This window comes from Heteronotia binoei, chromosome 21, assembly GCF_032191835.1.
Source record: "Heteronotia binoei isolate CCM8104 ecotype False Entrance Well chromosome 21, APGP_CSIRO_Hbin_v1, whole genome shotgun sequence".
Lineage (NCBI taxonomy): Eukaryota > Metazoa > Chordata > Lepidosauria > Squamata > Gekkonidae > Heteronotia > Heteronotia binoei.
In genome coordinates, this window is record NC_083243.1 from 14,410,646 (window position 1) to 14,438,401 (window position 27,756).

The following is a 27,756-nucleotide window of genomic DNA, read 5'->3' on the forward strand; positions in this document are numbered from 1 at the left end:
CCCTCAGAGCCCCACAGGCCTATTCTCCATTATAACCTATGGGGATGGGTCTCCACGGGGAACCCTGCAGTGCCCAGCAGACATTTCCCTCCCCGCCTCCAAACCAGGGGATGCATCCTCCCCGGGAAGCGCCTCCTGGGTCTCTCCGGGCGCCGCGAGGGGGAGAAGCAGCAGCAGCGGGAGGCCGCCTTCCTTCCTTCCTTCCCCGCCTCTCCTCTCCTCTCCTCTCCCTCATGGGCTGCGGGTGGCGGCGGCCGGGCCTGCTGGCGCTGGGGCTGGTGGCGGGCGCCTGCGGCCTGGCCTTGCTGGCCTACTCCTGCGCCCGCTTCGACCGCCGCCGCCGCGCCGCCCCCGACTTCAAGCGGCGGCTGAGGGAGAGTGAGTGGGCGGGCGGCCTGGGGAGAGGGGTTCAGACGCACACGCGTGTTTGAGGCCCCCAGCCCGATAAATGCCTGTCCACAGAGTAGGGTTGCCAATCCCCAGGTGGGGGCAGGGGATCCCCCGGTTTGGAGGCCCTCCCCCCGCTTCAGGGTCATCAGAAAGCAAGGGGAGGGGAGGGAAATGTCTGCTGGGAGCTCTTATTATTCCCTAGGGAGATTTATTCCCATAGAAAATCATGGAGAATTGATCCGTGAGTATCTGGGGCTCTGGGGGGGGCCCTGTTTTTTGGGGTAGAGGCACCAGATTTTCAGTATAGCATCTAGTGCCTCTCCCCAAAATACTCCCCAAGTTTCAAAACGATTGGACCAGGGGGTCCAATTCTATGAGCCCCAAAAGAAGGTGCCCCTATCCTTCATTATTTCCTATGGAAGGAAGGGATTGAAAAGGTGTGCCGTCCCTTTAAATGTGATGGCCAGAACTCCCTTTGGAGTTCGATTATGCTTGTCACAGCCTTGATCTTGGCTCCACCCCTAATGTCTCCTGGCTCCACCCCCAAAGTCTCCTGGCTCCACCCCCAAAGTTCCCAGATATTTCTTGAATTGCTTGGCAACCCTACCACGGAGCGGGACTAGGAGCCCTCTTTTGCGAGGAGGCGGCTGAGCTCCCCGCCTTTTGGCTTTGTGGCGTCCCTCCTCTGGTGAAAGTGGGGTTGCCAATCCCCAGGTGGGGGCAGGGGATCCCCTGGTTTGGAGGCCCTCCCCCCGCTTCTGGGTCGTCAGAAAGCGGGGGAGGGGAGGGAAATGTCTGCTGGGAACTCCATTATTCCCTGTGGAGACTTATTCCCATAGGGAATGGAGAATTGATCGGAAAGTGTCTGGGGCTGGCGGGGGAAGGCTGTTTTTTTGAAGTCGAGGCACCACATTTTCAGTACAGACCTCTCCCCGAAATACCCTCCAAATTTCAAAACGATTGGACCAATTCTATGAGCCCCAGAAGAAGGTGCCCCTATCCATTATTTCCTATGGAAGGAAGGCATTTAAAAAGGTGTGCTGTCTCTTTAAATGTGATGGCCAGAACTCCCTTTGGAGTTCAATTATGCTTGTCACACCCTTGCTCCTGGCTCCACCCCTAATGTCTCCTGGTTCCACCCCCAAAGTCTCCTGGCTCCACCCCCAAAGTCCCCAGGTATTTCTTAAATTGGACTTGGCAACCCTAGGTGAATGTGGCCTCTCTGGGGTCGGGAGGTTAGGGGTAGTCCTAGCTCTGAGTTGGGTAGCCGTGTTGGTTTTGAAGCAGGGGGACGAAGTTTGGGTCCCTTGGCACCTTTGAGGCCAACAGAGTTTTAGGGAGGGAGGGAGGGAGGGATGGGTAGGCGGCAGTGTTGCCTCTAAGCTGAGTTGTCATGAGCCAGCTTACGGATTTGTAGCTTCCAGTCCCCCTGTGCAAGCACCAGTCGTTTCCGACTCTGGGGTGACGCTACTTTCACAACGTTTTCACAGCAGACTTTTTATGGGCTGGTTTGCCATTGCCTCCCCCAGTCATCTACACTTTCCCCCCAGCAAGCTGGGCACTCCTTTGACCGACCTCGGAAGGATGGAAGGCTGAGTCAACCTTGAGCCGGCTACCTGAGCTAGCTTCCGCTGGGATTGAACTCGGGTCGTGAGCAGAGGCTCCGACTGCAGTAATGCAGCTTTACCACTCTGTGCCACGGGGCTCTTTCTTCATGAACAACACACATTCATATCATTTGTTTTGGGCACCTCTCTTCCTCCAGTGAAATATTTTCTTATTACCATGTGAAAACTGCGATTAGAGAAAGCTATAGCTGGCCGTAGGCCTCTTAAACTTGTTCACAGCTGTTTGGCGTGCATACTAAATTTAATCGGTTGTTCTTGCAGAAAGAAGAAAAGAGCATGAACAAGCGAAACAGCATGAGAAAGAGGTGAAAGACCGTTTCAGAATGTTTCCCATGAAGGTTATTTCAGGGGATAGACATGTTGGTCTGCGGTACAAGAGCTAAAGACTGAGCCCGAGAGCACCTTAGAGACCACCAAGTGTTTCAGGATATGAGCCGGGGGTGGCTAAAGTGTGGCTTGGGAGCCACATGTGGCTCCTTTACATATATTGTGTGGCTCTCGAAGCCCTCACCACCAAGTCGGCTGGCTTGGAGAAGGAATTTCTCTCTAAATCACTTCTCAGTTTTCAAAAAGTTTATTGGTTTTGGAAAGGAAAAGGGATGGGGGATGGGGAAAAAAAATAAAAAACACAATACATTCTGGTATTATTTTGCATAGGAATACTTTCAAAAAACTTAATTCTACAGTATTTTCTTTACATAAATTGTCCCCTATTATTTTGGCTCAACTGCACAAAATCCATTTTCAAATTTAATAGTACAAACCTTTTGTTAAAATTGTCTAGTAATTTTGACAATTCCAGTAAAGATAAATTTTATAATATAAAGTACAGGGAAAAGAAAAAAAAAACGTTCACATCAGGGAATCTTAAGAGTCTTGGTTATCTAACCAGGCATAACATTTCATCCAATATTTTCTTGCTGCTTCTTTAGATTTACCAGCTAACAGCAAATCCCACCAAATCCATTTTCCCACCAAATCCATTTTCGTGGGAATTTCCTCTTTAAATCATTTCTCCAAGCCAAGCCAGCTGACAGCTTGAATGCATTTAAAGTTGCTTTCTTTCTACCTCTACTTCTCCCATCTGTTTTCCTTCTTTCCTCTCTCCCTCCCTTCTCTCAGACATCTGAGATTCATGTCTTGTGGCTCTCAGACATCTGATGTTTATTCTATGTCGCTCTTACATTAAGCAGGTTTAGCCACCCAAGAGTGAAAGCAACCTTCATTGTCATATCTGATCAAGGGAGATTTTGACTCTCAAAAGCATATACTCTGGAAATCTTGATGGTTTCTAAGGGACTACTGGACTTACATCTAGTTGGTTCAAAATGGTCTTGGTTTGCTGTGACCTGGATAGCCCAGGCAAGCCCAATCTCAGAAACAAAGCAGGTTCAACTCTGGCAAGTGTTGGACTGGATGGGCCATTGGCCTGATCCAACATGGCTTCTCTTATGTTCTTAAGTGTGACACAAAGTGTTGGACTGGATGGGCCATTGGCCTGGTCAAACATGGCTTCTCTTATGTTCTTATGTGTGACACAGAATGTTGGACTGGATGGACCACTGGCCTGACCCAACATGGCTTCTCTTATGTTCTTATGTGTGACACAGGGTGCTGGACTGGATGGGCCATTGGCCTGATCCAACATGGCTTCTCTTATGTTTTTATGAGAGGACTGGAGAAACATACGGAACGGAGGTTCATCAGTGGTTCTTAGCCACAAGGTCTAGATGGAACACTCTATCTAAGGTGCGAGGGGGGAGTAAGCTTCTAGAGTTCTGGCCCCTTTAGTGGACCTCCTGATGGCACTTGGGTTTTGGCCACTGAGTGACACAGAGTGTTGGACTGGATGGGCCATTGGCCTGATCCAACATGGCTTCTCTTATGTTCTTATGTCTGGGGCAGTGATGCTCTGTATTCTTGGTGGTTGGGGGCAACTGTGGGAGGGCTTCTGGAGTTCTGGCCCTTCTGGTGGACCTCCTGATTACACCTGGGTTTTGGCCACTGAATGTTGGACTGGATGGGCAATTGGCCTGATCCAACATCACTTCTCTTACATTCTTATGTCTGGGGCAAGTGATGCTCTGTCTTCTTGGTGCTTGGGGGGCAGCAGTGGGAGGGCTTCTAGTGTTCTGGTTTCACTGATGGACCACCTGATGGCACTTGGTTTTTTTGGCCACTGTGTGACACAGAGTGTTGGATTGGATGGGCCATTGGCCTGATCCAACATGGCTTCTCTTATGTTCTTATGTGTGACACAGAATGTTGGACTGGATGGGCCACTGGCCTGATCCAACATGGCTTCTCTTATGTTCTTATGTGTGACACAGAGTGTTGGACTGGATGGGCCATTGGCCTGTTCCAACATGGCTTCTCTTATGTTCTTATGTGACGCAGAGTGTTGGACTGGATGGGCCACTGGCCTGGTCCAACATGGCTTCTCTTATGTTCTTATGTGACGCAGAGTGTTGGACTGGATGGGCCACTGGCCTGGTCCAACATGGCTTCACTTATGTTCTTATGTGTGACACAGAGTGTTGGACTGGATGGGCCACTGGCCTGGTCCAACATGGCTTCACTTATGTTCTTATGTGTGACACAGAGTGTTGGACTGGATGGGCCACTGGCCTCATCCAACATGGCTGCTCTTATGTTCCTATGTGTGACACAGAGTGTTGGACTGGATGGGCCAGTGGCCTGATCCAACATGGCTTCTCTTATGTTCTTATGTGTGACACAGAGTGTTGGATCGGATGGGCCATTGGCCTGATCCAACATGGCTTCTCTTATGTTCTTATGTGTGACACAGAGTGTTGGACTGGATGGGCCACTGGCCTGATCCAACATGGCTGCTCTTATGTTCTTATGTGTGACAGAGTGTTGGACTGGATGGGCCATTGGCCTGACCCAACATGGCTTCTCTTATGTTCTTATGTGACACAGTGTGTTGGACTGGAGGGGCCACTGGCCTGACCCAACATGGCTTCTCTTATGTTCTTATGTGACACAGAGTGTTGGACTGGATGGGCCACTGGCCTGATCCAACATGGCTTCTCTTATGTTCTTATGTGTGACACAGAGTGTTGGACTGGATGGGCCTTTGGCCTGATCCAACATGGCTTCTCTTATGTTCTTACGTGTGACACAGAGTGTTGGACTGGATGGGCCACTGGGCTGATCTAACATGGCTTCTCTTATGTTCTTATGTGTGACACGGAGTGTTGGACTGGATGGGCCACTGGCCTGATCCAACAGGGCTTCTCTTATGTGACACAGAGTGTTGGACTGGATGGGCCAGTGGCCTGATCCAACATGGCTTCTCTTATGTTCTTATGTGTGACACAGTGTTGGACTGGATGGGCCATTGTCCTGATCCAGCATGACTTCTCTTATGTTCTTATGTGTGACACAGAGTGTTGGACTGGATGGGCCATTGGCCTGACCCAACATGGCTTCTCTTATGTTCTTATGTGTGATACAGAGTGTTGGACTGGATGGGCCAGTGGCCTGAGCCAACATGGCTTCTCTTATGTTCTTATGTGTGACACAGAGTGTTGGACTGGATGGGCCAGTGGCCTGAGCCAACATGGTTTCTCTTATGTTCTTATGTGACACAGAGTGTTGGAGTGGATGGGCCACTGGCCTGATCCAACATGGCTTCTCTTATGTGACACAGAGTGTTGGACTGGATGGGCCAGTGGCCTGATCCAACATGGCTTCTCTTATGTTCTTATGTGTGACACAGAATGTTGGACTGGAGGGGCCACTGGCCTGATCCAACATGGCTTCTCTTATGTTCTTATGTGACACAGTGTTGGACTGGATGGGCCAGTGGCCTGATCCAACATGACTTCTCTTATGTTCTTATGTGTGAAGCAGAGTGTTGGACTGGATGGGCCATTGGCCTGATCCAACATGGCTTCTCTTATGTGTGACACAGAGTGTTGGACTGGATGAGCCATTGGCCTGATCCAACCTGGCTTCTCTTATGTTGCAGCCTTGCTCTCATTAGCCTTCAGATTATTCTTGTGCAATTTTCCTAAGACCCGGTTTCTTCTTTTTCCTTTTAAACCCTCCCAGTTGCGTGAGCAGAAGGACGCGGCCAAGGTGCAGGAGTTCTTTCTGCAAGAAATCCAGCTGGGTGAGCTGTGGCTGTCAAGAGGTAAGGACAAGAGGAGTTGGCTTTGCGCGGCTTGCGGGCGCACACACTCTCGAGCAGGGCTTTTTGTGTAGAAGCCCAGCAGGAATTCATCTGCATATCAGGCCACACCCCTGACATCCCTATTATTTCATATGGGCTCGTTTGCGTATTAGGCCACGCCCCCCGACGCCAAGCCAGCCGAACTGCGTTCCTGCTCAAAGAAAGCAAGGCTCTTGAGTAGCTTCAACGTTATTAACGGTGGTAGAAAATGCCATCGAGTCGCAATCCACTTCTCTTGAATACTTCATTGGGTATTCAAGGCAAGGGGCTGATCAAAGGTGATTTGCCATTGCCTGCGTCTCTGTAGCAACCCTGATCTTCCTCCGTGGTTTCCCAACTCAGTACTAGCTAGGGCTAAACCTGCTTAGTTCTGAGGTGTGGTGAGATCGGGCTAGCCTGGGCCATCCAGGGTTAGAAAGGAAAAGGTCCCTGTGCAAGCACCAGTCGTTTCCGACTCTGGGGTGACCTTGCTTTCACAACGTTTTCACGGCAGACTTTTTACGGGGTGGTTTGCCATTGCCTTCCCCAGTCATCTACATTTTATCTCCAGCAAGCTGAGCACTCATCTTACCGACCTCGGAAGGATGGAAGGCTGAGTCAACCTTGAGCCGGCTACCTGAACCAGCTTCCGCCGGGATTGAACTCAGGCCGTGAGCAGAGAGCTCAGACTGCAGTACTGCAGCTTTACCACTCTGCGCCACGGGGCTGCATTTTCATTGGCAAGGAAAGGAAAGGTCCCCTATCCAAGTACCAGTCGTTTCCGACTCTGGGGTGACGTGGTTTTTACGGGGTGATTTGCCATTGCCTTCCCCAGTCTTTTACACTCCCCCCCCCCCCAGCAAGCTGGGTACTCCTTTGACCGACCTCGGAAGGATGGAAGGCTGAGTCAACCTGGAGCCGGCTACCTGAACCAGCTTCCACTGGGATCGAACTCAGGTCATGAGCAGAAGGCCCCAGCTGCAGTACTGCAGCTTTACCACTCTGTGTCACGGGGCTCCCGGGTTAGGGCATAATGATTGCGTGCTCTCAAGCTGTGGCCAACTCTTAGCCACCTCGATAAGATTTTCAAGGTCGGAGATGAACAACAGTGCTTTGCCCCTGCCTGCCTCTGCACAGCGACCCTGGACTTCCTTGGTGGTCTCCTGTCCACGGACTGACCCTGCTTAGCTTCCAGAGGAACCGCTTGGCCGCTGCGGTTGTGATGATGGCACTTACATCAAGAAGGAGTCATTTTTGCCCCACAGTGGGAAAGCGGATAAGGAAGCCAGTGAAGCAGGACGACCGGCCACTGTCGCTTCTCCTGCCTCAGAGGATTTAGAGTAGGGGTGGCCGAATTTTGGCTCGGGAGCCACATGTGCTTCTTTCACGCATATTTGGGTGGCTTTCAAAGCCCCCACTGCCCTCTTGGCTGGCTTGGAGAATGCATTTAAAGTTGCTTTCTTTCCACCTCTCCCACTCATGTTTGGGAGCCACACATGCCTCTTTCACACATCTTTGGGTGGCTCTCAAAGCCCCCACTGCCCTCTTGGAGAGCCAGTTTGGTGTAGTGGTTAAGTGTGCCGACTCTTATCTGGGAGAACCGGGTTTGATTCCCCACTCCTCCACTTGCACCTGCTAGCATGGCCTTGGGTCAGCCAGAGCTCTGGCAGAGGTTGTCCTTGAAAGGGCAGCTGCTGTGAGATCCCTCTCAGCCCCACCCACCTCACAGGGTGTCTGTTGTGGGGGAGGAAGATAAAGGAGATTGTGAGCCGCTCTGAGACTCTTCGGAGTGGAGGGCGGGATATAAATCCAATATCTTCATCTCCCTCACAGGGTGTCTGTTGTGGGGGAGGAAGGTAAAGGAGATTGTGAGCTGCTCTGAGACTCTTCAGAGTGGAGGGCGGGATATAAATCCAATATCTTCATCTTCATCTTGGCTGGCTTGGAGAATGTATTTAAAGTTGCTTTCTTTCCACCTCTCCCGCTCATATTTGGGAGCCACACATGCCTCATTCACACATATTTGGGTGGCTCTCAAAGCCCCCTCTGCCCTCTTAGCTGGCTTGGAGAATGCATTTAAAGTTGCTTTCTTTCCACCTCTCCCTCTCTCATCCCTGCCCTCCATCTATTTTCCTGACATTTATTCTGTGTAGCTCTTACATTAATCAAGCTTGGCCACCCCTGATCTAGAGTGACAGAAACAGCTGAGGATGCGGCTCCACTTGACACAAGTTCTGAGGCGGGTGGGGCACAATGTTAACGCTCACTGGTGGGCTAACGATCATACAGGAATACAAATTTGTTACAGGAGAGCACAGAAAGGCCATCGAACACCTCACCAATGCCATTTCACTGTGTACAAACCCAACCCAGCTCATGGACGTCCTGGAGCAGACTCTGCCGCCCGAAATATTTGAGATGCTGGTGCACAGAATTCCATACGTAACCCAAGTAGGTACCTTTAAAATGTAGAGGAATTGCAATGCAGAAAACTTGATGATTTGGTTAACGCATTGATCCCAGGTCTCTGATGAGCAGGTCTCTAATGAGCAGAAACCAGGGCTTTTTTTTGTAGCAGGAGCTCCTTTGCATATTAGGCCATACCCACCCCTGATGTAGCCAATCCTCCAAGAGCTGACAGTAGGCTCTGTAAGAAGAACCTAGGCAGAAACCCATCATCTGCCCAGTTCACATATAGCCTTTAAAGGGAAACGTCCATATACAATTAGAAACAATAAGACTCAATATAATAGTCGTCTTCTTCGGTCACGATGTAAATTTATTCAAGTGAAATCCAAGGGACCGGTTTCGGTTTCAAGAACCTTCATCAGGTCCCTTGGATTTCACTTGAATAAATTTACATCGGTGACTGAAGAAGGAAAGGAAAGGTCCCTTGTGCAAGCACCAGTCGTTTCCAGCTCTAGGGTGACGTTGCTTTCACGTTTTCACGGCAGACTTTTTTTTACGGGATGGTTTGCCGTTGCCTCCCCCTGTCATCTCCACTTTCCCCCCCAGCAAGCCGGGGACTCCTTTGACTGACCTCGGAAGGACGGAAGGCTGAGTCAACCTCGAGCCGGCGACCTGAAAACCCGGCTTCCGCCGGGGATCAAACTCGGGCTGTGAGCAGAGCTTAGGACTGCAGCGCTGCAGCTTTAACACTCTGCGCCGCGGAGCTCTTTGACTGAAGACGACGACTAGTACATTGAGACGGAATATATCATTTCTAATTGTATAGGGGCATTTACCTTTAAGGGCTTGGTTGTTTGGCTATAACGTAAACTGCTGCTATAGTGCTACAGTTTACTGCTTCTTACTAGTTTATATGAAGCTGTGGTTCTGCATTTTTTTTGTTCTCAGTTCACATATAGAGCAGTGTGCCTGCCACACCCACTGAGGGAGGAAATGGAGAGGTTGAAGAGGGAAGGGAGGCGCAGGAGTCTAAAGTTCGCTAGGGCTCAGTGGCATCCAATGACAACGATGGGCAGTAGGTTCAGGATGGACAAAAGGAAAGACTATTTTACACAGTGAGTGATTCATACGTGGAATCCGTTGCCGGAGAATGCCGTGTATTAAGGGCTACTAGTGTATTAAGTGTATTAAGGGCTACTAGTCCCAGCGATTGAGGAGAACCTACGTATTCAGAGGCACCGAACCAATGAATCCCAGAGCAGGAGACAGCATCGGAGGAAGGCCTCGGCCTCTACGCCCTGTTATCGGCCATCCATTGGAACCGGCTGGTCACGGCGTGAGACACCTTCCGGAGAGGATTGGATAAACATACAGAACAGAGGTCCATCACGGCTATTAGCCAGGTAGAGATGGACGCTGTGTCTGGGGCAAGTGATGCTCACTGGTGGGGATTGGGTAAACGTAGCTTCAAGAGGGGATTGGATAAACATCTGGAGCAGAGGTCCATCAGTGGCTATGAGCCACAGCGTATTGTTGGAGCGCTCTGTCCGGGGCAAGTGATGCTCTGTGTTCTTGGTGTTTGGTGGGGACAACAGTGCAAGGGCTTCTAGTGTCCTGGCCCCACTGGTGGACCTCTTGATAGCACCTGGGGTTTTTTTCGCCACTGTGTGACACCGAGTATTGGACTGGATGGACCATTGGCCTGATCCTACATGGTTTCTCTTATGTTCCTTTGTTCTTATGATGCTGTGTTCTTGGTGCTTGCGGGGGGCAACAGTGGGAGGGCTTCTTAAATACTGGCCCTGCTGGTGGAGCTCTTGATGGCACTTGGTTTTTGGCCACTGTGTGACTCAAGAGTGTTGGGACTGGACGGACCACTGGCCTGATCCAGCATGGCTTCTCTTATGTTGGATCAGGCCACTGGTCCAGCAGGGTGTGGAGTTCCCTAAGGGAAGATGTTTATGCCCAGAAAAAAAAAGGAAGTCTAGTTGATTAAAAAAAAAATAAATCCAGCACCCATAAGAACATAAGAGAAGCCATGTTGGATCAGGCCAGTGGCCCATCCAGTCCAACACTCTGGGTCACACATAAGAACATAAGAGAAGCGATGTCGGATCAGGCCAAGGGCCCATCCAGTCCAACACTCTGTGTCACACATAAGAACATAAGAGAAGCCATGTTGGATCAGGCCAATGGCCCATCCAGTCCAACACTCTGTGTCACACATAAGAACATAAGAGAAGCCATGCTGGGTCAGGCCAAGGGCCCCTCCAGTCCAACACTCTGTGTCACACATAAGAACATAAGAGAAGCCATGCTGGGTCAGGCCAAGGGCCCCTCCAGTCCAACACTCTGTGTCACACATAAGAACATAAGAGAAGCCATGCTGGGTCAGGCCAAGGGCCCATCCAGTCCAACACTCTGTGTCACACATAAGAACATAAGAGAAGCCATGCTGGGTCAGGCCAAGGGCCCATCCAGTCCAACACTCTGGGTCACACATAAGAACATAAGAGAAGCCATGTCGGATCAGGCCAATGGCCCATCCAGTCCAACACTCTGTGTCACACATAAGAACATAAGAGAAGCCATGTCGGATCAGGCCAAGGGCCCATCCAGTCCAACACTCTGGGTCACACATAAGAACATAAGAGAAGCCATGTCGGATCAGGCCAAGGGCCCATCCAGTCCAACACTCTGTGTCACACATAAGAACATAAGAGAAGCCATGTCGGATCAGGCCAATGGCCCATCCAGTCCAACACTCTGTGTCACACATAAGAACATAAGAGAAGCCATGTCGGATCAGGCCAAGGGCCCATCCAGTCCAACACTCTGTGTCACACATAAGAACATAAGAGAAGCCATGCTGGGTCAGGCCAAGGGCCCCTCCAGTCCAACACTCTGTGTCACACATAAGAACATAAGAGAAGCCATGCTGGGTCAGGCCAAGGGCCCATCCAGTCCAACACTCTGTGTCACACATAAGAACATAAGAGAAGCCATGCTGGGTCAGGCCAAGGGCCCATCCAGTCCAACACTCTGTGTCACACATAAGAACATAAGAGAAGCCATGTCGGATCAGGCCAATGGCCCATCCAGTCCAACACTCTGTGTCACACATAAGAACATAAGAAAAGCCATGTCGGATCAGGCCAAGGGCCCATCCAGTCCAACACTCTGTGTCACACATAAGAACATAAGAGAAGCCATGCTGGGTCAGGCCAAGGGCCCATCCAGTCCAACACTCTGTGTCACACATAAGAACATAAGAGAAGCCATGCTGGGTCAGGCCAAGGGCCCATCCAGTCCAACACTCTGTGTCACACATAAGAACATAAGAGAAGCCATGTTGGATCAGGCCAATGGCCCATCCAGTCCAACACTCTGTGTCACACATAAGAACATAAGAGAAGCCATGCTGGGTCAGGCCAAGGGCCCATCCAGTCCAACACTCTGTGTCACACATAAGAACATAAGAGAAGCCATGCTGGGTCAGGCCAAGGGCCCATCCAGTCCAACACTCTGTGTCACACATAAGAACATAAGAGAAGCCATGTTGGATCAGGCCAATGGCCCATCCAGTCCAACACTCTGTGTCACACATAAGAACATAAGAGAAGCCATGCTGGGTCAGGCCAAGGGCCCATCCAGTCCAACACTTTGTGTCACACATAAGAACATAAGAGAAGCCATGTTGGATCAGGCCAATGGCCCATCCAGTCCAACACTCTGTGTCACATATAAGAACATAGGAGAAGCCATGTTGGATCAGGCCAATGGCCCATCCAGTCCAACACTCTGTGTCACACATAAAAACATAAGAGAAGCCATGTTGGATCAGGCCAATGGCCCATCCAGTCCAACACTTTGTGTCACAAAGTGGCCAAAACCCCCCCAGGTGCCATCAGGAGGTCCATCAGTGGGGCCAGGACACTAGAAGCCCTCTTATTTTATTTTATTTTTTATTTATTTTATTTATATCCCGCCCTACCCCACCGAAGCGGGCTCAGAGCGGCTTACAACACTGTTGCCCCTCCCAAGCAACAAGAATAGAGAGTACCAACAATACACTGTGACTAATAGCCACTGATGGACCTCTGCTCCATATGTTTATCCAATCCCCTCTTGAAGCTGCCTATGCTTGTAGCCGCCGCCACCTCCTGTGGCAGTGAATTCCACGTGTTAATCACCCTTTGGGTGAAGAAGGACTTCCTTTTATCCCTTCTAACCTGACTGCTCAGCAATTTCATGGAGTGCCCACGAGTTCTCATATTGTGCGAAAGGGAGAAAAGCACTTCTTTCTCTACTCTCTCCATCCCAAGCATAATCTTGTCAACCTCTATCATGTCACCCCCCAGTCGATGTTTCTCCGAGCTAAAGAGCCCCAAGCCTTTCAACCTTTCCTCAACATGTCTTCGACTCGTCTTTTGTGTGTCAGCAGCTTTGCCCCTGATAAATCTGTTTTCTCTGCCAGCGGCTTCAGATAGCCCTGAACGAGCAGGATCTAGAGGATGAGTGAAAATGTCGCCTCGCATCCGGAGCTGCTCTCCAGGCCGGGCCTTAGGATAGCGGACGAGCCCTCCTTTAGAAAGACTCTCTGGAGGAACAGTCACTTCCATTTATTTCACTTTGATCCAATAAAAAATAAACGTCGCTTTAGACACTTTGGGATTTAATTCTCAGAGCGAACACGCCTCTTTCCAAAACGAACAGTCGTCGTCGTTATGGGGGGGGGGAAGGTGACGGAACGGTGGGTCGCACCCTGCTGCTCTGCTTGCAACCGTGCCAGAAGGAGGCTGTCGGGAACGGAGGAGGGCGATACCGTGAGTGGAGTTGTGGGATGCGACCCACTGGGTTGCTCCCTCCCCCCTCTCGAGCCCCGGAAGTAGCAGAGCCAGTCCGCAGGTCTCCAGAGAAGGCAGTTATCAGCATCATTCCACTGCACGGTAAGAGGACGCTCTAGGAACAGGCTCGATCGGCGCCACGGTTGCACGCGGCGGTGGCGGCGGCCACTGAGGGTTTCTGCGTCTCGATCGGTCCCTGAGCTGTTCCGTTCCGAGCCGGTGGGCGTTCCCAACTGCGCCTGTTGTGACAAATGCACCTTTACGTGCAACGCAACAAACGCCGACGCTCCTTCCTTAACGAGGCTGGCCGAGAAGTCCAGCTTTGGCAGCCAACGCTTCGTTCTGCTGAATGTGATACTCCTGGAATCGCATCGATATCCTCTGAGTCATTTTTAGGTACTTCTGTAAGCAGTGCTCTGCGCAGGTCATCTGCATGGGAAAGAGAGGAGGGCCCAGCGGTCATTAACCATTTGTAATTCTTGGGGTACGAAAAGCAGTTTATAAAGCCATCAGTCAAAATTTAGGATTATGTAACTGTTAACTTCAGTTAAAAAGTAAAGGTGCAAGCAGTCATCTACACTTTCCCTCCAGCAAGCTGGGGACTCCTTTGACCAACCTTGGAAGGACGGAAGGCTGAGTCAACCTGAGCCAGCTACCTGAACCCAGCTTCCGCCGGGATTGAACTCAGGTCATGAGCAGAGGGCTCGGACTGCAGTACTGCAGCTTTCCCACTCTGCGCCACGGGGCTCCTAAGGATTCCAGTTTAGAGGTGGGGAAACAGAACCCAGTGTGTGATTCCCCCCAACCCCCCCAAAAGCCTCCCTTTTGGGATGGAGACCACGCTGAAATGTGAAAACCTTTAATACATTGTTCAAAACAGCTTGGCAGGTCTTTACCGTTCATTTGGGAACAGGCAGTCTTCTGTGGGATTCGAGTCCGGTAGTGACTCGTGGACCAACCAAACCTCCAGGTTGCAACAGGTTTGGTGGGAACATCCGCTGGCTGAGAACTCTGACTTTCTGGAGTTAAAAGCTCTCTCTGTCTGGTGCTAGTTGGAAGTGTGAAGGGAACCTGGACTCTCTAGAGCAGGGGTGTCAAACATGTGGCCCGGGGGCTGAATCAGGCCCTCAGAGGGCTCCTATCAGGCCCCTGAGCAACTGGCTGTCATCTGCTTCCTTCTCCTTCTCTCTTGCTTCCTTCTGCATCACAGCTGGCTTTGCAAGGCTTGCTCAATCGCACAGGAGCTACAGAGCAAAGCCTCTATTTTCTCCATTGGTTGAGGCTCCTCCCTTGGGGAGGAAGGGCAGGGGAAGGAAAGCTTGCTTTGCCAGGCTCTCTCAATTGAACAGCAGAACTACTAAGCCAAGCCTCTCTTCCTTCTGCTGGCCTCCCCTTCCTGGTCCCCTGGGGAAGGAAGGAAGGAAGGAAGGAAGGAAGGAAGGAAGGAAGGAAGGAAGGAAGGAAGGAAGGAAGGAAGGAAGGAAGGAAGGAAGGAAGGAAGGAAGGAAGGAGCCAGAGCTTCCTTGTTCTTTGTCCCCTGGATCCCATGGGAGAGATGCAAAGAAAGCACCTTTAAGACCCACAAGTGCTAATGTTTTAAGCAGGTTTTATTTTAAGTTTGTTTAAAAAAAAATCTTTAATCGTGTTTGTCTGTGTCCTTTATACAGTTTCTATCTCTGCTACCTAATCTTAAATAGCTACACACACGGCCCAGCCCGACATGGCCCGGCCCAACAAGGTCTCATTTATGTCAGATCCGGCCCTCATAACAAATGAGTTCGACACCCCTGCTCTAAAGCTTATAGCCTGGAAATCTGGTTGAACTTCAGGGCTTCTTTTGTAGCAGGAGCTCCTTTGCATATTGGGCTACACCCCCCCACCACCACTGATGTAGCCAAACTTGCTGGAGCTTACAGGGCTCTTAGTTCAGGGCCTACGGTAAGCTCTCGGAAGATTGGCTGCATCGGGAGGGTGTGGCCTAATATGCAAAGGAGGTCCTGCTACAAAAAAAAGCCCTGTTGATCTTTAATACACTACGGGACTCGAATCTCGCTTTTGCACTTGCACTGCACGAATCAGTCTGATCAACTCCGGCAATAAATGAACATGTATTCATGCCACCTTTTTCTCAGCCACCCTGAGCCACTTGGTGGGAAGGGCGGGATATGAATTACAAATAAATAAACTTAGCGTGGACCCAAAGTGGCCTAACAGTCTCCCCTTCTCCAGTTTTTATCCCGACAACGACCCAGTCAGGTAGGTTCCCACGGAAATACACCATCCAAATATTACATTAATTCTAGCCCAGTCTCCAAACCGCATGCAGGCAGGTGTGTGTGTGTGCCAATCGCTATAAATCTGATCAAAAGTTTCTGAAGAGACATGCATCAGTCTGGCACAGTCAGAGAACTAGGACAGATTGCACTTCCCCATTGTGTGTACACCTGGCAGCAAATCTCCTTTGTTCCTGTGCCTCCCCCCGTCTAATCTGGTGGGGGAGGGGGAGAGAAGCATATTTTGGTGCTTTGCCTCGCTGAAACGCCTAGTGGAATTTTGTCCAGAATAGTCATCCAACTCATCAGCATTAGCTTTGAGGGGGGGGGGAGGGAAGAGGCTTGCCAAAAGGGGGGAAAGCAAGAAAAGATTTATAGCATGCACATATGGGGAGGGACGGTGGCTCAGTGGTAGAGCATCTGCTTGGGAAGCAGAAGGTCCCAGGTTCAATCCCTGGCATCTCCAAAAAAGGGTCCAGGCAAATAGGTGTGAAAAACCCCAGCTTGAGACCCTGGAGAGCAGCGGAGGGATGGTGGCTCAGTGGTAGAGCATCTGCTTGGGAAGCAGAAGGTCCCAGGTTCGATCCCTGGCATCTCCAACTAAAAAGGGCCCAGGCAAATAGGCATGAAAAACCTCAGCTTGAGACCCTGGAGAGCCATGAATGGGGCTGTGGCTCAGTGGTAGAGCATCTGCTTGGGAAGCAGAAGGTCCCCGGTTCGATCCCTGGCATCTCCCAAAAAAGGGTCCAGGCAAATAGGTATGAAAAACCTCAGCTTGAGACCCTGGAGAGCCGCTGCCAGTCTGAGAAGACAATACTGACTTTGATGGACCAAGGGCCTGATTCAGTATAAGGCAGCTTCATATGTTCATATATAAAATTATATGTACATGTGTACTGCTGGCCCAAAAGGCCACGAAATGCAAGAAGGCACAGTCTAAGACAATTATATGCAATACTCACATATGCTAGATTCGGGGCTTTTTTTGTAGCAGGAACTCCTTTGCATATTAGGCCATGCCCCCCTGATGTCGCCAATCCTCCTGGAGCTTCCAGCAGGCCCCGTAAGAAGAGCCCAGGAAGCTCTTGGAGGACTGGCTACATCAGGGGGTTGGGGCCTAATATGCAAAAGAGTTCCTGCTACAAAAAAAAGCCCTGACTACAAGGCAGAAAAGATCAAGCGGGGTGGGTGGGTTTGAACTGGTGGGTTTTATCCAGCTCCCTTGGTTAAATCACAGCTATCAGACAATTTCCACAAGCTGCAAAGCTAAAGTGCTTGGAGAAATCCGCATACCTCTTCTGGCTTGACTTCTCTGCTAGTGAAATCTCTCACACAGTCCAGAAAGCAGTTTTCCGTCAGTTTGTTATACGTCCCAAGAAATTCTTTGAACTGTGAACAAACCAGAGAGACTTTCAGCAGTGGGGGAGGGGCTCATCCTCTCCCCGGGAGGAAAAGCACAGGCCGGAGTAGACGGAGAGAACAGGGCTGAGGAGAACACTTGCTTATCAGACTGAAGAGCACATAAACTAAACAGCCTGTTCTGTATAGGCAGGATTTGGTACTGCAGTTAATAACCATCTTCCTTAAAGGACTGCCATTCAAGTTGCCAAACTATGAAACAATACAATTCAGGGGTGGAAAATAGTCAGTAAAATCAGTGAAATTCATTTTTTTTTCATGAATTCATTGGGTTTTTTTTTTTAAGGTCAATAAAGTCAGTATTTCTTTGTTTCTATGGATGCAATTTTGCGGGGGGTGCATGTGTGTTTTTGTTACTATATTTTGGGGGAGACTGACTTCCCAGTGAGAAGACAGATTTTTTTTTCCCCAGTTCAACTCATTTTTAAAAGGAAATCTTTTGGGGGGTTTTGCCTTAAATTTTATACAATACTGAAAACAGTTTTTCAATACAAAGGTGTGCGATGGCTGGCTATGGGGATGGTGGAGGCAGACGAAGATAATTTTTAATGATGTCCTGGTTTAACTTTTTAAATGCTTATTTATCAAGAGGCTGAAATTAAATCGTTGAGTAATTTGCCGGTTTAATATTTTAAAAAAAGGTCAATAAAACCAGAAATTTTGACACTTTCGACTAGTTTCCACCCCTGAATATTTCACAGGCATCCTTTAGCGATATTAGGTTAGACAGGGGTGGAATTGTAGCAGGAGCTCCTTTGCATATTAGGCCACACCCCTTAATGTAGCCAATCCTCCCAAGAGCTTACAAAAAAGCCTTGTAACCTCTTTGAGGATTGGCTACATCGGGGGTGTGGCCTAATATGCAAAGGAGCTCCTGCTACAATTCCACCCCTGAAAAGCCTCTTGGTTTTTATCCAGAACAGTCATCCAACACAGCAGCATTAGTTCTTTGGGGGGAGGGAAGAGGCTTGCCATAAGAGGGGGGAAAGCAAGAAAAGATCCACCTTCTAATCAGGATTTGCAATACCGCCCCCCCCCCCCTCAGTGTCTTACCTGCTTGATCTGATCGGATTCCGATATTTGCCCAGCCATATTTTAGTACACTGCCAAACTACCACCTAAACTGAACGGAAGACATCCAGGTCAAAATTCATTCACAAAAAAGATATTGGAACCTGAAACTGAATACCCCACAGTCTCACCCTTATTTTTATACGTCCTAAAGGGGAGATGAACTGAGGGAGTGAAAAGTACCTTTGGGAAACAAGAAGAAGAAGATAGAAGATATTGGATTTATATCCCGCCCTCCACTCTGAAACTCAGAGCGGCTCACCATCTCCTTTATCTTCCTCCCCAACAACAGACACCCTGTGAGGTGGGTGGGGCTGAGAGGGCTCTCCCAGCAGCTGCCCTTTCGAGGACAACCTCTGTCAGAGCTATGGCTGACCCAAGGCCATGCCAGCAGGTGCAAGTGGAGGATTGGGGAATCAAACCCTGTGAGGTAGGTGGGGCTGAGAGAGCTCTGACAGAAGCTGCCCTTTCAAGGACAACTCCTACGAGAGCTATGGCTGCCCCAAGGCCATTCCAGCAGGTGCAAGTGGAGGAGTGGGGAATCAAACCCAGTTCTCCCAGATAAGAGTCCGCGTACTTACCCGCTACACCAAACACAACAGACCAACACCTTGAGAGTGGAAGAATGCCAAGCATTTGGGATTGTCTTCTTCCCCCCACCTGTATATTTTTTGTTCTTGAGCTAGGCAAAGCTAGTGTTCAGCTTCAAAGAGATCTTGCATTAACAGATTTGCCAGCCCCCAGGACTGTGGCAGATCTGCTATTCCAACTGCTCTCCAGGCAACAGAGATCAATTCAGCTGGAGAAAATGGCCATTTTGGAGGGTAGACTCTAGGACAGGGGTGGCCAAACTGTGGCTTGGGAGCCACATGTGGCTCTTTCACACATATTGTGTGGCTCTTGGAAGCCCCACTGCTCCATCAGCCGACTTGGAAAAGGCATTTCTCTCTCTAAACCACTGGCAGCTTGGAGAATGCATTTAAAGTTGCTTTCTTTCCACCTCTCCTACCCTCCTCCCTTCCCCATCTGTTTTCCTTTCTTCCGGCTCTCAAACATCTGATGTTCATGTCTCGTGGCTCTCAAACATGGGCCATTTATTCTGTGTGGCTCTTACATTCAGCAAGTTTGGCCATCCCTTCACTAGGGCAACCCTCCCCTCCCCTCCCCAACCCTGCCCCTCCTCAGGCTCCACCCCCCCAAAAAAATCTTGAGATATTTCCCAACATGCAGCTGGCAGACCTATGATTAACAACCAAGTGTTTTATTTGCTTGATTTATTTTATACCCTGTCCTACCCCAAGAACGGTAGTCAATTTACTAGTCAATATTCAGATGGCGCCCCGTAGCACAGAGTATTAAAGCTGCAGTACTGCAGTCCTAAGCTCTGCTTATGACCCGAGCTCGATCCCAGTGGAAGCTGGGTTTTCAGATAGCCGGCTCGAGGTTGACTCAGCCTTCCATCCTCCCAAGGTCGGTATAATGAGTCCACAGCTTGGGGCTAAAATCCTTGGGGCTCTATAGCTTGGAGAAACATCGACTGCGGAATGACACGATAGAGTACAAGATGATGCATGGGATGGAGAAAGTAGAGAAAGAAGTCCTTTTCTCCCTTTCTCACAATACAAGAACTCGTGGGCATTCGATGAAATTGATGAGCAGTCAGGTTAAAACGGATAAAGGAAGTACTTCTTCACCCAAAGGGTGATTAACATGTGGAATTCACTGCCACAGGAGGTGGTGGCGGCTACAAGCATAGACAGCTTCAAGAGGGGGTTAGATAAAAATATGGAGCAGAGGACCATCAGTGGCTATTAGCCACAGTGTGTATATATGTGTGTGTGTGTATATATATATATAATTTTTTTTGGGGCCACTGTGTGTGACACAGAGTGTTGGACTGGATGGGCCATTGGCCTGATCCAACATGGCTTCTCTTATGTTCTTAAGTGTAGATGACTGGGGAAGGCAATGGCAAACCACCCCGTAAAAAAAAGTCTGCCGTGAAAACGTTGTGAAAGCAATGTCACCCCAGAGTCAGAAACGACTGGTGCTTGCACAGGGGACCTTTCCTTTTCCATTCAGAACTAGAAAAAGCAAAAGCTAGATATGGAAGGTCCTAGCTAGAGCCTCAAAGCACGCCCAATAACTTATTAACCCCCCCCTCCCCCAATAATACCCACTCTAAATTCCTGGACAAAGAATTTCAGATAGCCTGGAGACTGTGTGTGTATGTGGCAATCATCCTTTAAAGTCCTGCCTCTCCTCCAGGCCTCTGAACCAATCCTTGCGATTTAGGCCTCACGCATATCCAAATGATTGCCAGCCAATCAGAGCCCAGGGAACCCCACCGGAAGGGTGGGGCGGAGCCAGCCTCAACCTTGAAAAGGGTGAAGAAAAAACTTTCCCCTTCAGACAGGGGATTGCATGGCTCTGGAAAGGAGTGTCAGCTTATCCAGGCTTTCATTTGGCTTTCGAGTTGGGTTTTAGGCATCAATTTAGGGAAGTAAGGGGTTTTTTTTTGGGGGGGGGTGATGTATTTTAGGTTGTGTGTGTGTGTATGTATCTACACCTGGAAGTCATGTTGACCTCTGGTGCCTGGAGGATATTCAGAGACCTAGCGGAATCAACTTCCCTTCCGACTGCTGGTATTCCAAGGAGGTCTCCCACAGAAATACTAACCACAGTCGACTTTGCTTAACTTCCGAGATCTGACAAGATCGGGCTTGCCTGGGCTATCCAGGTCAGGGCATGAAGAAAGAAAGTTTATTTTTGTTTGACAAATAAGCAGCCGGTTAAGGGCCTATCATTCCTAACTGATGCACATAGGTTCTGTAAGAGAAAACGGCAGCCTTGAAGCTGGGTTTAGGTAGCCGGCTCAAGGTCAGTAAAATGAGTACCCAGCTGGCTGGGGGGAAAGTGTAGATGGCAATGGCAAACTATCCCATAAAAAGTCTTCCGTGAAAATGTCATGATACGACGTCACCCCATGGGTCGGTAACGACTTAGTGCTTGCGCAGGGTTCCATCTTTACCTTTTTTACTCTGCGTGTGCCACGAGCTGTCAAGTTACTTCCAACTTATGGCAACCCTATGAATGAATGACCTCCAAGACATCCTATAGTTAACAACCTTGCTAAAATCTTGCAACCTGAGGACCGTGCAGGAGAGCCAGTTTGGTGTAGTGGTTAAGTGTACGGACTCTTATCTGGGAGAACCGGGTTTGATTCCCCGCTCTTCCACTTGCACCTGCTAGCACGGCCTTGGGTCAGCCATAGCTCTGGCAGAGGTTGTCCTTGAAAGGGCAGCTGCTGTGAGAGCCCTCTCAGCCTCACCCACCTCTCAGGGTGTCGGTTGTGGGGGTGGAAGGGAAAGGAGATTGTGAGCCTCTGAGATTTAGAATATAGGGTGGGGCATAAATCCAATTTCTTCTTTTTCTTTACAGAAGAACAAAACAGTTTGGTGTAGTGGTTTGATGTAGTCATGTAGCCAGTTTGGTATAGTGGTTAAGTGTGCGGACTCTTATTTGGGAGAACCGGGTTTGATTCCCCACTCCTCCACTTGCAGCTGCTGGAATGGCCTTGGGTCATCCATAGCTCTGGCAGAGGTTGTCCTTGAAAGGGCAGCTGCTGTGAGAGCCCTCTCCACCCCACCCACCTCACAGGGTGTCTGTTGTGAGGGAGGAAGAGAAAGGAGATTGCAGGCCGCTCTGAGACTCTATCCTTGGAAGGGCAGCTGCTGTGAGAGCCCTCTCCACCCCACCCACCTCACAGGGTGTCTGTTGTGAGGGAGGAAGGGAAAGGAGATTGCAGGCCGCTCTGAGACTCTATCCTTGGAAGGGCAGCTGCTGTGAGAGCCCTCTCCAGCCCCACCCACCTCACAGGGAGATTGAGAGCTGCTCTGAGACTCTTCGGAGTGGAGGGTGGGATATAAATCCAATATCTTCTTCTTCTTCTGTGGCTTCCTTGATGCGGCAACATGGCTCAAAGGTTGGACCTTCCTCTTTTTCTAGCATTTCACTGAGTCTTCTCATAATGTGACCTGTAGTATAGGCTCAACTGAGTCATTTCAGTTTCTAGGAAGAATTCAAGCTTGATTTGATCTAGGATAGTTAAACCATCATCCAGCATCACATTTCAAATGAATCAACTTAGTTCATCAGTGCTTAGTTAAACCATCATCAGTGCTTAGTTAACCATCATCCAGCATCACATTTCAAATGAATCAACTTAGTTCATCAGTGCTTAGTTCTCGTGAGTTGTGACCCTTTCTTACATACCCAGGGAAATGCTGATAACCGCTTTGGGATCTGGAAGCAATTTTTTTTTTCCAGGCCAGTTTGGCCAGGGATCCTGGAGGATTTTTGTCATCTTCTTGGTATGGAGCAGGGCCTCTGGAAGTGAATTTCCTGCATTATGCAGGGGATCGGACTAGATGGAGGTCCCTTCCAAATCTATGATTGTAAGATGCACATTCATGCATAGTAATGTGGAATACTACAGCAAGTCATATCATAGCTACCTTCAAAAAAAAAAAAGGAGTACAAAAGGTGAAAGATGCAGCCCGGCCATTCAGTTACTTCATGACTGGTGTGGAATTTTGAGCTTTCAAGATCTTACATTCATATCAAGGGGTCAATTCCATGTTACCTTTTGTGACAAGACTGTAACTTTTTAGAAAGCTGCTAAATTTAAGCAGATCTAACTGGAATAAATTCATTTAAAATAAACGCATCCCCGTTTATACTTAATGGCCCAGGTTTTCCTTCCCTTAGCTGCTTCAGCCTCGTATTTTAGATTGTAAGCTCCATGGGCATGGGCTTGTACTCTGTACAGCTCTACACAGGTTGATCACACTGCATAAACAAACCCTGGGCAGCAGAACTAAGAACCAGCGCTGGGGCAGTGATGCTCTGTATTCTTGGTGCTTGAGTGGGGGGGGGGGCACAGTGGGAGGGCTTCTAGTGTCCTGGCCCCAGTGATGGACCTTTTGATGGCACTTGGGTTTTTTTTGGCCGCTTTGTGACACAGAGTGTTGGACTGGACGGGCCATTGGCCTGACCCAACATGGCTTCTCTTATGTTCTTATGACCCCAAATGACCTGATCTTCAACATTGACCCCACCTGTCCGCCCCCCGGGATTGGCTGCCACTTTTCTTTTTTAAAAAGCGGGTTTGCTTCTGCAGCTTTAACAGTATCCGGAGACATTAAAAAATTACCCCCACCTCACCCTACCCCTTCCAGGCAGGAAAAGCTTCCCTAGTTTGCATTTTGTTTCGTACGCTACTCTTAAAGGCGAGTGAAAATGGGAGGGGGGAGGCACCCAAATCAACAACCAAACCAGAGATTCCCCATGTCCTTCCCTTCCTCCTTCCGATCCCTGCTTCCCACAAGCAACTTCCCCAGCCCGGCACCTCAGACGCCCTCGCCCGTCTCCCCTACCTCGTGCTCGAGAGGAATCGGCGACGGTGGAGCCCTCGGATAGCTTTACCTTCCATGTACCACGTGTGGTCCGTCACGCTAAAGGCTCCCCTTTCAAATCCACAACTAGGGTTGCCAATCCCCAGGCGGGAGCAGGGGATTCCTCCGGTTATCAGAAAGCGGGGAGGAAAATATCTGCTGGGCACCCCATTATTCCCTATGGAGACTGAGTCCCAATGCAAAATTGATCTGCAAGTATCTGGAGCTTGGGGTTCTGTTTTTTGAGGTAGAGGCACCAAATTTTTAGCATAGCATCCAGTGCCTTCCCCCAAAATACTCTCCAAGTTTCAAAAAGAGTGGACCAGGGGGTCCAATACTAAGAGACCCAGAAAAAGGTGCCCCTATCCTTCATTATTTCCAAATAGAGAGAAGGCATTTAAAAGGCGTGCGGTCCCTTTAAACGTGATGGCTAGACTATTCTGCCTGTCACACCCTTGCTCCTGGCTCCACCCCCAAAGTCCCCAGAGATTTCTTGAGTTGGACTTGGAAACTCTGCAGAAAGCACTTTCCAAATCCACAAAGTCCCCGCCCCGAGGCCCACTCTACGTCCCCAAAGAAGGTGACCTGAAAACCCGCCAGAGTGGGACCGAATGACAGATTTATAAAATTTTAAGCCTTGCAACGGAACCCTAGTGTCTTGTACTCGTTTCCATCCGAAGCTTCACTAAGCCGGACCCTTGGGAAAAGAAACTAAAGCGCATGCGCTTCAATCCCGGAATCGCTGTGTTGAACCCGCTTTCCCTCTTTAATGAAAGGAGGAGGCTGTCTGCCGCGCATGCGCAATTCGTACTCAGGAACTCCTCTTCTCCCCGCCCAGGAAGGGGTTGAGCCCTATTTGTCAGTTTGGAAACGGCGGGAGTTCCGCCCGCCGGGGCTGCTGTTGCCATACCAACGGGGACTTCCGGCGAGTGGTTGCTCAGCTGCAGTAGGGATCGCGCACGCCTCAAGGAGGAGGTAGGTGGGAGGGGAGCGGAGGGGCCTCAGTGGGTGTAATGCCATAGAGCAGGGGTGTGGAACTCCTGAGGGCTGGATCTGACATAAATGAGATCTTTTGGGGGCCCCGTGGGGCAAAGTGGTTAAGCTGCAGTCCTAAGCTCTGCTCATGACCTGAGTTCGATCCCCGGTGGAAGCTGGGTTTTCAGGTAGCCGGCTTGAGGTTGACTCAGCCTTCCATCCTTTCGAGGTCGGTAAAATGAGGACCCAGCTTGCTGGGGGGGAAAGTGTAGATGACTGGGGAAGGCAATGGCAAACCACCCTGTAAAAAGTCTGCCGTGAAAACGTTGTGAAAGCAAAGTTACCGCAGAGTCGGAAATGACTGGTGCTTGCACAGGGGACCTTTGCTTTCCATGTCGGGGTGGGCTGAGCCATTGTGCTGGGCCATGTGTGTACCTATTTAAGATGAGGTAGTAGAGATATCAGTTTTATAAAGAACACAGACAAACACAAATATATATATATATTAAAAAATTAAAACATTAGCACTCATTGGTCTTAAAGATGCTTTCTTTGTATTTCATAGAATCATAGAGTTGGGATCTCCAGGGTCATCTAGTCCAACCACCTGCACAATGCAGGAAACTCACAAATACCTCCCCCTAAATTCACAGGCTCTTCATTGCTGTCAGATGGTCTTCTAGCCTCTGTTTCAAAACCTCCAAGGAAGGAGAGCCCACCACCTCCTGAGGAGGAAGCCTGTTCCACTGAGGAACCGCTCTAAACTCACAGATACCTCCCCCTAAATTCACAGGATCTTCATTGCTGTCAGATGGCCATCTAGCCTCTGTTTAAAAACCTCCAAGGAAGGAGAGCCCACCAGCTCCGGATGGAAGGAAGGAAAGAAAGCAAATAGATGGGAGAGGTGGAGGTGGAAAGAAAGCATCTTTAAATGAATTCTCCAAGCCATTTGCTAGGTTGCCTTGGTGAAGTGGCTTAAAAAGAGAACTACCTTCTTTGAGCTGGCTGACTGGGCAGTGGGGACTTCAAGAGCCACACAATATGTGTGAAAAAGCCACAGGTGGCTCCTGAGCCACAGTTTGGCCGCCCCTGTCCTAGTTTAATACTCTAACCACTGCACTAGCTCAGTAACGTTGCTTTTCCTTCATTCAACAGAAGCCAGACCTGAAAGCTGCTTTGCCAACAGTTCATGGAAGCAGAGGAGAATTCCGGCTCGAGCGAGGATTCTTTGGTTAGCCTGACCGCTGGCGACGTACTCATTCGTTCCACCAGCTTCCACATGAAACAAACGCCTCTCCCCTCCCGAACAGTGGGAGGTGCTGGCAGCAAGTCGCCCGTTCGCATTCAAGAGCGGATCCGGATTTCAGTGAAGAAGCTTCGGGAGGTGCCTCCGCCCTATCATCCGGACGATTCCGCTTGGATGGATGAGGAGCATATCCCACCTGCCTTGCCGGCAAACAAGCCTGTGCTTCAAAAACCCACGGCTGCAGCTTCTAGGACTTCAACAGAAGGTATGTTTGTGATGCGTTTCTCAACTTTTTTCAGTTCAGCTTGTCTGCATCTGTACAAGATTCGTAATAGCTTCACTGCCTTTACTACAGGGGTGGCCAAACCGTGGCTCGGGAGCCACATGTGGCTCTTTTACACATATCGTGTGGCTCTTGAAGCCCCCCCCCCCGTTGGCTAGCTTGGAAAAGGCATTTGTCTCGTTATATCACTTCTCCAAGCCGAACCAGCCAGATGTTTGGAGAATGCATTTAAAGTTGCTTTCTTTCAACTTCTCCCTCCCTCCCTCTATCATCCATCCATCCATCTATCCATCCTATCTATCCATCCTATCCTATCCTATCTATCTACATACACACATACATGTAGATCATCTATCTATCGATCTATCTATCATCTATCAATCAATCATCTCCTTCCTTCCGACATCCGAAGTTCATATCTTGCAGCTCTCAAACATCTGACATTTATTCTGTGTGGCTCTTACGTTAAGCAAGTTTGGCCACCCTTGCTCTATTACTTTGTTGTTGTTCAGTCGCACAGTCGAGTCCGACTCTTTGCGACCCCATGGACCAAGTCACGCTAGGCCCTCCTGTCTTCCACCATCCTCCGAAGTCTGCCCAAATTTGTGTTTGTTACATCAGTAACGCTGTCCAGTCATCTCATCTTTGGCCGTCCCCTTCTTCTTTTGCCTTCTGTCTTTCCCAGCATCAGGGTCTTCTCCAGTGAGTGCTCCCTTCTCATTTGGTGGCCAAAATATTCGAGCTTCAGCTTCTGCTACTTTAAGGAGTCTCAAAAGTGGCTACAGAAAAAAGCCCCGTGTGAAACAATGGTGCCAATAGGGGGTGTGACCTAATATGCAAATGAGCTTCTGCTAGGCCTTTTTTACGCAAAAAGGCCTGTGTGAAAGAATGGTGCTGTCAGGGGGTGTGGCCTAATACGCATATGAGTTCCTGCTGGGCTTTTTCTACACAAAAAGCCCTGAGTCAGAGCAAAGAAAGATGTGCGGTTTCTCGCTCCAGTGCAAATGCAAAATAGCCAGAAGCCTGGTGGGTCCTTTTCTAGAATGAGATTTTCAGGAGTTTTGGGACACGCTGCGTTCCTGCAAGGGGACATTCCAAGATGGAAGCAACCACTGATGGCTTATTGGGGGGTACATTGGTTTGTGATTCTGGAGGTTTTCAGTGCAGAAAGCTGGAGGAGGCTTCCTCCATCAGCTAGGCGGATTGTAATTAAGGTACCCTTTGAGCTGCCAGACTCCTAACGTGCGCTAGCAACATGCAGCGGGCCTCCAGCCAGCTTGTTAAGTGTTACCCTGCAGGAGTTATTTGTGCAGAACGTTTTTCAGGATCGGGTTCTGCAATTTTCTCGCAGAATTACAGGAGGAGGAGGGTAGGGATGCAAGTCACGACGCACGTCTTGGAACAAGAAGAAGAAGGAGAGCCAGTTTGGTGTAGTGGTTAAGTGTGCAGACTCTTATCTGGGAGAACCAGGTTTGATTCCCCACTCCTCCACTTGCACCTGCTGGAATGGCCTTGGGTCAGCCATAGCTCTGGCAGGGGTTGTCCTTGAAAGGGCAGCTGCTGGGAGTGCTCTCTCAGC

At 49.6% G+C, this 27,756-nt stretch overlaps 3 protein-coding genes across 4 annotated transcripts in view; 2 read left to right on the plus strand and 1 right to left on the minus strand.

Moving 5' to 3' along the window:
• Window positions 1–233: 233 nt before the first annotated feature.
• TOMM20L (translocase of outer mitochondrial membrane 20 like) lies at window positions 234–13,286 on the plus strand. Its single transcript, XM_060261505.1, has 5 exons — window positions 234–378; window positions 2,280–2,323; window positions 6,099–6,180; window positions 8,507–8,649; window positions 13,085–13,286. Exons 1-5 carry the CDS (start codon window positions 234–236, stop codon window positions 13,127–13,129), a joined length of 459 nt encoding a protein of 152 aa, XP_060117488.1. The 3' UTR covers window positions 13,130–13,286.
• On the minus strand, window positions 13,215–24,505 carry TIMM9 (translocase of inner mitochondrial membrane 9). Of its 2 annotated transcripts, none has more exons than XM_060263163.1 (4): window positions 23,656–24,505; window positions 18,200–18,264; window positions 17,021–17,116; window positions 13,215–13,883 (listed from the first exon to the last, which is right to left on the minus strand). In XM_060263163.1, exons 2-4 carry the CDS (start codon window positions 18,236–18,238, stop codon window positions 13,749–13,751), a joined length of 270 nt encoding a protein of 89 aa, XP_060119146.1. In that variant the 5' UTR covers window positions 18,239–18,264; window positions 23,656–24,505; the 3' UTR covers window positions 13,215–13,748. The 2 variants fall into 2 exon arrangements, with proteins under 2 accessions (XP_060119146.1, XP_060119147.1); XM_060263164.1 differs by having other exon boundaries at window positions 18,200–18,269.
• Window positions 24,506–25,806: 1,301 nt separating this feature from the next.
• The window catches only part of KIAA0586 (KIAA0586 ortholog), a 154,343-nt gene continuing 152,393 nt past the window's right edge, over window positions 25,807–27,756 (plus strand). Inside the window, 1 exon segment of the mRNA XM_060261507.1 lies at window positions 25,807–26,159. Coding sequence (XP_060117490.1) covers window positions 25,838–26,159 — 322 coding nt within the window. The 5' untranslated portion in view covers window positions 25,807–25,837.